Source organism: Dermacentor andersoni, chromosome 8 (assembly GCF_023375885.2).
Source record: "Dermacentor andersoni chromosome 8, qqDerAnde1_hic_scaffold, whole genome shotgun sequence".
In the NCBI taxonomy this organism is placed as follows: domain Eukaryota; kingdom Metazoa; phylum Arthropoda; class Arachnida; order Ixodida; family Ixodidae; genus Dermacentor; species Dermacentor andersoni.
This window is the reverse complement of record NC_092821.1, coordinates 112,960,383-112,969,979: the sequence shown is the minus strand read 5'-3', so window position 1 is coordinate 112,969,979 and position 9,597 is coordinate 112,960,383. Positions and strand designations below refer to the sequence as shown.

The following is a 9,597-nucleotide window of genomic DNA, read 5'->3' as shown; positions in this document are numbered from 1 at the left end:
AAGAAGATGGCAGAAAACTAGGTTGGGTGGTGAAATTACGAAATTTGCCGGTTAAAGTTATAGTTAGCTGGCCCAAGACAGAGGTAATTGCATATCGCTGGGAGAGGCCTGCATGCTGTATTGGACATAAAAATAGGCTGCTGCTGCTGTTGCTGATGATGATGATATTGAACGGCCATTGATATACTTGTGCAATGAGAGAAAAACGAAACCGAAGACGGTAGGCTACAAAACAGATTTATTTGGCGCTGTTTAACTTGTGTAGATGAATCCAAACTTTGTCCTTTGGTGCCACCAGAAAGGCGTACGTGTCGAGTTCCAAATCAGGCTGAAAAAGAAAGAAATACAAAACAAAGAGTTTCAGGGTCAGACAGCATAGATTTCCCAACTTTTGCGTTATTGAACACTGAAAAGCCACAGTAAGTTAATTTAGCCTCGCAAAGTGTTATTTCAAAAGAAGCTGATTGCCAGCGGTACAGGAAATACATCAAGACACAGCTCAAACCGAAGCCGCAGCGTTGTTGCATCACTGTGACATCATGAATTTCAAAGTGTGACCATTTGGGCGCGAAAACTTTATAAAGGTGGTTAGCTTGTGCTCATGGTCGAATAAAATTACCATGTAGCAGTTATTTTCAGATAAACAATAACCAGGTCAGAGCTGACGAAGTCCTACTCTGTGATATCGCTGGTATCTTCTGGGATGCTTGGAGGCGGATTCGCGCTTTCTCATTCATTGATGAGACTTTTCTTGCTCTTCGTAAGAATGAACTAGTGCTGCAAAGAAGCAGCCTGATTTGGGAGCTGTTGGCACGAGTGGCAATATGGACTAACTTAACACAGTAAAATAGTACAGTAGCGCGTAGGACCGGAAAAACGCTATTAACGAACGGAGGGTGACACAAACAAGCAAAGAACCAAGCTGAGAGAAAGGTCAAATAAACCGCTACACTATTTAGCTATAGCATGCCCCCATGGGCAGAAATTAGCGTTCTTGTGTAGTACATCTCTAGGACATTGGGGACACCTTTTTCCCTGGTTCATTATTCGCACATTTGTTTCAACACTGCGTTCATTCAGGTGTACACAAGTTTACAAAGCAGTTGCAATGTTAGGGCGAGACAATCGGTAGATCGTGCGTTACCGCTAAGTTGGTTGCACAGTTTGACATCAGTAAACCAAATTTGAGGAATATCTCCACCAATCAGTTGACAAGGCGAACCATAATGCCTTTTTTCAGCGAGAGAACGGGATCGCACTTTCTGATAGGGGTGCTAACAATTCTGAATAAAAATAATAATTAGTAAGACATTCAAAAATATTTTTCGCATAATTTCGTGAGGAGGTCTAATAGCAGCCGACAGAATAAAAGGCAAACACCTAGTCCTTCTTTGTCGCGCTATAATTCTGCAACGCGGCTTCATCAATTTCACGTCACTAATTTCAACGTGTTTACGGTATCTTTCGTCCTTTAGACCATTGCCGCGTAAGAAAATTTCTCTGTACTTGCTACCATCAGTCCCTGGTTTCAATAAAATAAGTATAGTGCTTATTTAATAATTAGAAATTTACTAGAAGCGAACAGACGTCGCCAGAGATGTTGACGCAACAAGGACTTTCTTTAATGTTGCGTAACTAAGGAAGCCTACTTAGCTAGTGTTTATAAGAGTACACTCCTAAGACAGTTGCAGCCTTTGGTGTGTATATTTGTCCCACAACGATAATCATCATCCGCCTTGATAGCGTTTCCTTTCTTGAAAACGCGGCGCTCGCTACTTTCCTGCCGAGAATGCTGCGTCACGCTGATAACGCGCAAGCCGTTCGCGACTTGGAAGTACCGGGCTCACAGCGTTAAAGGAAGGAAGTGCGGGCAAGACAGACGACGATTATTGTTGTGGGACAAGATAAGCCCCAAAGGGTGTAAACTTTTTTAAGGGTGTAGCAGTAGGGCAAAAAAATTTGCAGTTAGAACCTCAAGCAGCGTTAGCAAGCATTGGCGTTGCGGTCGCGGAGGTTACACATTTCCGCGGCGCAACATGCGAGACAACTGCTCCTGCGCTGCAGAAACTGCGCCCCCTGGCAGCTGCCAGGCGTCTCACAAGGCTGGCTCGGTGAGGAGTGCCGCCAGCATGACCCACAGAACTCCAGACCTGCACAGACGTGCAGGTCTGGAGTCCAGACCTGCCCTTCAGACCTGCACACCTGCAGACGTCCCTTCTTCGACACTGGTCCTGTCTAGTACACCCCTTTTTCCCTCTAGGGAGAAAACGTACGAGCGGAGTGGCGCTAGTTATGACCTGTTCACTGTCGTCTGCTTTTGCAGTCTGTTCCGGCGCTCGTGCTGCCATTTCGGCAGGTACAAAGCACTTATATTGTTTGCGAGTTCTTAAGTTCACTCACAAAAAAATTAAATAAATCAAAGTTTGTGAATGTTCGGAGTTTGAGCAGTGAGATTAGTGCAGGAGGAGCAGTACAAGAAAGCAAAATACTGAGTGCATGCAGGCGGCAAATGGCATAACGTTTGCTTCTTTTGCCTCCATAGCAGAAGGCAAAAATATATTTAAACGAGGGCGCCTTGGGCGCCGCGAACAAATAGAGGCGCACGCGTGCTACCGTAGAGACAACTCTGATATAAGAAAAACGGATTGATACTTAAATACAACAATTTGCGTTTTTCGAGATTGTGTTTAGCCGTGGAAAAATATACAGCTTCAATTGAACTGTTAGAATACGTTAGAATCAAACCAGACTTGCACGCGATGATGCCTTAGCAAAAGAGAAAAAAGGTGTTCCAGTTTTGAAGATTCTGTGGGAAACGCTGCTCATTCGATCAACATTCACGATCTCCTTGTCGAGTTCGTTCATTATTATTTGTCCGCGAGGAATCGCTTTCGGAGCACATGATGTTTAATTTATGTAGGGCTTTTTTTGTCTTTGCTTGAACATTTGGGATCATATCTCTAATGATCGATTTGAGCCTTTGATTGCATCGAGAGAGTTCTTTGCGAACCGCATTGCTGGGACAATGGCGGCTGTTCGTGCAACTACTTAGTGAACATAATCTAAGCATCCCCAAACTTACCGATAAGGCCTTCAGAACAAAACTTTCATTCTGGGAACCTTATCGTACGGTACAAGTGTACAAAGTAGTTCAGGCAGCGCTAGTGTTAATCACGCTCTGACCCTAACACGGGAGCCCCATTCGTTATGTGTCTGACCAAAATAGGAATTCCCTTTTATTCTGAGGGTAAATAAACAAGTCCCTAAATAAGTAAATAAATAAATAACGTTGCGCCTCGGTATAAATGTCCGCGAACACCGTCCAATACGCCAAGGTTACCAGCCACAGCGCACAGTCAATGCGGGCGCAATAAATTTTAGTGTTAACTGTAACGGGCCTAGGCGAAGCCGTCAAGCCCGAATGGCGGATGTGGCTCCAGTCACCGCTTCCGTCCGCATTAATGACGTAGCTGTGTAACTGAGCAGTTGCAGTTGCCGGTATTCAAAGGAGATTCGCAGCCTCTATTTCTGATGAACACCTCGGGGTAGTCATGCGTCACAGGTAGTTGCGTCGATTCGCAAACCGGAACTCCGCAAGAACTCGTACAAAGAGACGTGAACGTGTGCTCCCACGCTATCCGTGTCGTGACCACAAAGCATGCATTTTTTTCTTTGATTCTCAACCCCCTCCCCCCCCTCCCGCCTCCTAAAATTTCACTTGTACCACTTTTTCTTTTTCCAGGTTGAAATAAGGCTCTCGGGTGTAATATGAGTGAGACAGGAAATAAATAGAAGCTAAAACAAAAGCGCCAAACTAAGAAGTGTCGGCGACAGCATTGCTCCTTGTGGGGTTCCTCCATTCGGTGTGTCCTACTTGCTGCGACCTCACATCTCGCAGCCCTATTGTGGTTATACGATCTGCGAGGAAAGCCCTCATGTAGTTTTAATTTCGTTGGCCGCAATTCGTGCCACTGAGATTCGTTAGTATGGCTTCGTGCCCCAGGTTTACAAAGGCCTCGTTATGTCTAGTGCAAGAATTGGTTTCGGGCAGCCATGGCGTTGCTGCATTCAGTGCTTCCTCTTTGCGCTGCAACAGCACGTCTTCTGTTGACAAAGTGGGCTGAAAAGCAAACAACGTGCTTGGCATCAGTTGACGTTCTTAGAGATGCGTCTGTAACATGGCTAGGATGACGCGTTCCATCAGTTTACTCAGGTAAGATGGGAGCGAAATAGGTCTTAGGTTCTCCAAGTACGGCGTTTTTCATGGCTTTAGTATCAGTGTAAAAAAAAAAAATCACCGCCCAAGCACTCAGTACAGGTGGTTAACGAGCGAAGCTGAAACCTGCGGCCCAGATGTTTATCACTGCGTTAATCGCCACGGTTTGTTAAACGGCGGCTTAGTAGGCTGCCGGGTGCTCTTTATGCAGTTGCCGCTTGCGCTCGGCTGCACGAGCCTTCTTTTTTGTGTCCGGGCTGCTGCGTGGGTACGGCGTAGACAAGCTCGTTCACGGTTCTGCTCACAGCGTTGCTCATCGAAAGCTGCCTGCTCCTCAGGAGTACGTATGACGCGTGGCCTACCCATTTCGGAGGCGGAGAAAAACTGCTGCGCGCGCGCTCGGCTGCAACGGAGAGCGACGACGTCACTACTGGACCAGCCAATTGCGCGCCTCTCTTTGTTTTCTTTAGCGCATACGCATGAGGTTACGTCGGAGGAGTTTTAGACTTACACGCAACAGACGGACGGACGAATTGGCTAGGAACATGCAGCTTCGCTGTAAAAGTTATCACCCCGCTCGCACTACCGGGGGGCGTCATCTGCTACGCTGCAATGGACGAAGCGGCGCCACCGTCGAGGGGCGAGATCGCGCGAGCAGAAACGAGCGCGAAGTGGAGGAGAGTGGCGGAGATGGAGGTACTTATAATCATTGAGGAGTTTTGTCACAATTGACACAACAGCGCCGCCTGGCCGAGGTTGTCACATGTATACCCATAGCTGATCAGCAACGGAACCCTGCCCCGCCCCCTGCAGGAGCCGATTGAACGGAGCGTGACGATGCATGCGTTTGGCTAGGTTGCTTTTCCAGCCAAACTGACGGGGGACCCGTCAGTTTGGCTGGAATCGGGCTCTGGGAACCCGAGCCCGACAAAAGCCGCAACAGCGCAGTCAATGGCGTTGAGAGCGCGCCGAGGACGACGGCGAAAAAAATCTCGTCTCGAGCGTCCATGCGATTTCTGTCGCAGTAGTAAGCGTCACCTTTTGACTAGGGCCGTGGGTTATCCGGAAGCGACGCAACACCTGCGACGTCACGGAGGCCATTTCGATGAGCGCTAGACGCTGGCCGATGCACACGCGAACTCCTAGTCCGAACGGCTGGTATACGGCCGGATTTATGAGATGCTTGTTCTCGGGGCTGAACCTGGGGAAGAAAAAAAAAGGAAGTATGACGAATGTGATTTGCACTCTCAGAGAAGCATTTGAGGGCGATTTTGCAGTAATATGAGCCTTTTCATTTCGTTAGTTTTTTTACTTGAAAAATCTGACTTTTGGCGTCAAAGAGAGGTATGTTGTAATTACGCAAGTGAATCTGTTTCGTGCAGGAAGTGTAATGGTGCGTGAGTAAATTGACTGAATGTCTGTGCTATAAAGAATGACAGCATGGCCTTCAGTATCACTGGGGCATGAGGGCATCGAGAACACGTGCATCAACATGCGCACACGCACGCATCCACACACACACACACACACATGCACAGAGAGAGAGAGAGAGAGACAAGCACGCCCGTACGCACACACACGCACACACACTTGCACACACGCGCGCACACGCTTAACAACCGGCGGCGCAAGCTCCGGTACCGCGAGGATCATCTGTTCTGCATCCGCACCGTCCCTGCGGTTGATCCAGCCTTGTGAAGACGTAATACGAAGTGCTAGGTTCTTTTGTCTCAAAGGCAGACAGGAAAACCAGATACTCTCATCTGGTGAACATGCCTGCCTTTCCTTTCCTTGTTTTCTCTATTTAATTTCTCTCTTTTTGCAGTCCCATAGCAGATGCTTTACAGGCCGACTGATGCCAACAAAGCATGGTGTGCAAAACACCTGCGGTGTTGTTAATGTTTCGTGCTTTGCATATCCCTTTGAAAACAAACACACTGATGGTATTCTGCATGACAATGTGACAGTATATCAACATCGTACTAGGGCACGACATAGTGGGACGAACGTTCATATCGATAAACGCGGATCTTATCTCCCGAACTTGGCGATTGTTATCGTGTTTGATTTCTTCTTTCAATTGTGTCGTTCTCGTCTCCCGTGCTCTTTATGCTACGCAAGAGAATACCAAATTAGTCGGCCACGTACGCCACAAATAACTACTAAGAGCCAGAACAACATGGAAAGGGAAATACATAACGACGAGAAAAAAAAAGCACCATAGTACTAGAGCCCTGAGTGATAATACAGTGTTCACAATTGTTCCATCTTATTCGTTTAGTTTTCGTTGTGCATGCAGGTGATTGCGCATGGTTGAAACAAAAAGCGGGCTTTGGCTCGATTAAAGGCCCATAAAGCTGTGCTGGTTTTCTTGTCAACTGCGAGACCAGCTTGCGTTTGTAGAGTTCAGACTCTGAGCGTAATGCAGTGCACTGTGGCATGCCTTCGTCTTTCTTTTCTATTTTTTTACTCCCTGTCAAGCAGCTACAAGCAACGTTCAGGAGAGAGTTGTCTGCTTCTCGTCCTCTATATGTATGTGTGGTGTTTGTATACGTTGAAATATCACAAATAAATTGTTCTTGGTGACACACAATGAAAAGGTTGCGTTTGAGCTTGCTTATGGTGGACGATTCGTTCAATTGTACAGCTAATAAGCTACATCCATATGTGCTAGAGAAGTAAGCGGTGAATTCACCATAATAATTTCTGAGCTTGGGTGGTGAAACATCCTGTTGATGGCGAAGACACTTGGTATGGGGAAGCAGCGTGTTAGTAATCACGAGAAAACACAATTTTGCGTGGAATAAATGGATCTTGCGTACAGTGTTTCGAGCATGTAAAATTAGAGTATTCAGTGTAGAATTCCTCAACGTCAAATGTGTGATGCCTGATTTGCTTTGGTTCAGAGTAAATTGCAGTGAATCGAATTGTTTCATGTGCATGTTAACCTTAGTGGAAAGCAAGTCACTGATACGTGTATGAACGAAGGCGCAGTAAATAGTAAGGAGTTTCTGGTGGAAACTAGTAGCTAACATTGGTTATGTATACTCTAGCTATTGACACTGTAATTCAACTTTAACGGCTAACACAATATTTTTCTGGTGTGAGCAGTCCTGCTGCTGTTTACATATGGCGAGTAATTGGTTCCTTTCTGATATTCCTTAATTCTTCCTTGTCGTGTGCGCGAAATACTAGAGGTCTGACGTACTGTAATCTTGGTGTTGGCGGCTATTCTGTTGGCAGCCGCTCGATACTAAAAAAAAACTCATTCAGTGTTAGTAACTTCAGTCACCAAGTACTGCAGGCGTGTTCAACCTAAAGCTGACCTATCAACGCTCGAGACAATGACAATGAGAAGCAGGTACTCCCTCAAACAGCGCTGCCAAAGAAGTTCAGCTTGGTTTTGGGCTAATTGAGATGGCGATATTCTCTTAAAGGATTTAATGGTACTCACCTCTCGGGATCAAACTTCTCCGGGTCCGTCCAGTACATCGGATCATGATGCAGGTGGTATGTAGGCACCATGACAGACATTCCTTTCTTGATGAGATACTTGCCGCTCTGGTAATCTTCACCCGCACAGCGTGTTGTGAATCTGCGTGTCCCGACGTAAGAGATGCTTTAAATGATATAATCTCGCTGGCATATCGGCCGCTGTATCGGTGGCAGAATGTGCCTGTTTACATGGTAGGTGACCGTGCAGAAGAGGGCCAACTTAGACTGGTTAGTACAAGTTGAAGATAAATAGAGCTTCGCATCGGTCAGGACCAACGCGAGGAAACCGACGAAGCAGTGCTCATTCTGCCCATTTTCTTCATGTTCTTCCTATCTCATGCGCTGGTAGTCTATTCAGCGTTAACATACGTGCGACAACGCCTCTGCTACTGTATTTGCGACGGAACGCAAGGGTTCACTATTCAAAACGAGGCAGGCGCGCAACACTTGCTTAATGTTCATTGAAAATAAATAATAGCCTGTGAATGTAACTTACACCTCTGTTTTTTTTAATATTTATATCCTCCGTATAAAAACAAAGAAACCGAATCAACCCATGCTACGAGGGAAAGTAAAAAGAAAATGCAGTTACTGAACTACTTTATCAAAAAGAAAGATAGATAAAAGGCTTATCTTTTTCGTAAAGGAATTCTACACGGGGCATCTATAGCGAGACATCATCAGACCTGTGCGCACAAGTAAAACGGAAACTGGACTATAAAAAAAAAAAAAAAAAAAACTCCGCCGAGAACATTCATTGTTTAAACAGTGAAATGCTGCTTCGATAAAATACGTCCTAATATCCGGTGCTTTATGTGGAAAGATGGAGTTTAAAACGGGCCTGTATTTCGCCGCTGGAAATACGGCAGGAAAGCCAAACAATGGGTGCAGTGGCATAGTGTGCAATGCAATTTACTGACATGTCTTCAATACTTACGAGGTGATTGGTGGATACATCCTTAAGGTCTCGGACAGTACTTGGTTAGTGTACCGCAGTGATGTGAGGGTCTGAATCGATAGCTCATCGTCCTACAATGAGAAAACAAACCCGTTGGGATCTCTCACACACAGAGAAAAAGGCAGTTTATATCGGTCCACTACGGGAGTAGGTATTGCTTAGGGTGCGGGAAAAAACGAAACGTTGACACAAGAAGCACTAAAAGTGAAGACACATCCTTGCCTTGTCCCCATTTCGCTTGGGCGTTTTACTTTGCACCTTCAGTTTGCGCAATAAAATCACGCATCGTGTCACCTACTAGTTGGTTCCACAGGAGTGAAGTAAAGTGCAGGAAAATGAAAAAAAGAGAAACTTCATCGAGCTGCCACCTTTTTGACGAGTGGACCTGTTTTCAGCAAGCCTTGACAAACGCGTCCTTTTGTCGAAACGTTGTCACCGAGCGGGGGTTTCTGCCGCCTTTACTAGTTTCTTCCGTTCATCATCATTATCATCATTACGTCATGCCTGCATTTCAGCATTGCATCCGTAACCAAGGGGCCTAGTTCGCCAATGCGCGTCTTGGGCGAACACTATGCACCGTACACTTGACAGTTTCAGTGCTGAGCTCGGTTCTTTCGTTCAAAACGCGGTTGAGAGCGCTGCGATACGGCTGCGCATGAGCGCAGTCACGTGGTTTCATTTCATATTACGCGGGCTTTGCTTGAATGCCGAAAACGATCCCCACGCAGCACTTACGTTGCCACAAAAAAGTGGATGGGTCGTTTCTGAAGACCCTCTACAACGTAACAAAACGCACTTGGGCCTAAATTGAATATGAAAATTTTTGAATAATTGATCTAAGAAGAGAGAGAGAGAGAGGAAAGGGGAAAGGCAGGGAGGGTAACCAGAGAAAAAGATCCGGTTGGCTACCCTACGCTGGGGAGAGAGG

General features: G+C 46.2%; 1 protein-coding gene across 1 annotated transcript; it reads right to left on the bottom strand.

Annotated features, from left to right (window-relative positions):
* Nucleotides 1-221: 221 nt before the first annotated feature.
* On the bottom strand, nt 222-9,043 carry LOC129384342 (cytochrome P450 3A7-like). Its single transcript, XM_055069695.1, has 4 exons — nt 8,649-9,043; nt 7,671-7,811; nt 5,255-5,417; nt 222-328 (listed from the first exon to the last, which is right to left on the bottom strand). Exons 1-4 carry the CDS (start codon nt 8,666-8,668, stop codon nt 239-241), a joined length of 414 nt encoding a protein of 137 aa, XP_054925670.1. The 5' UTR covers nt 8,669-9,043; the 3' UTR covers nt 222-238.
* Between the last annotated feature and the right edge of the window lie 554 nt (nt 9,044-9,597).

Coding starts and splice junctions, on each gene's coding strand:
- LOC129384342 (XM_055069695.1), bottom strand. CDS start 8,668: ATGTATCCACCAATCACCTC. Junction 7,812..8,648: donor ATGTATCCACCAATCACCTC/GTAAGTATTGAA, acceptor CGGGACACGCAG/ATTCACAACACGCTGTGCGG. Junction 329..5,254: donor CCCACGGCCCTAGTCAAAAG/GTGACGCTTACT, acceptor TTTCTTTTTCAG/CCTGATTTGGAACTCGACAC.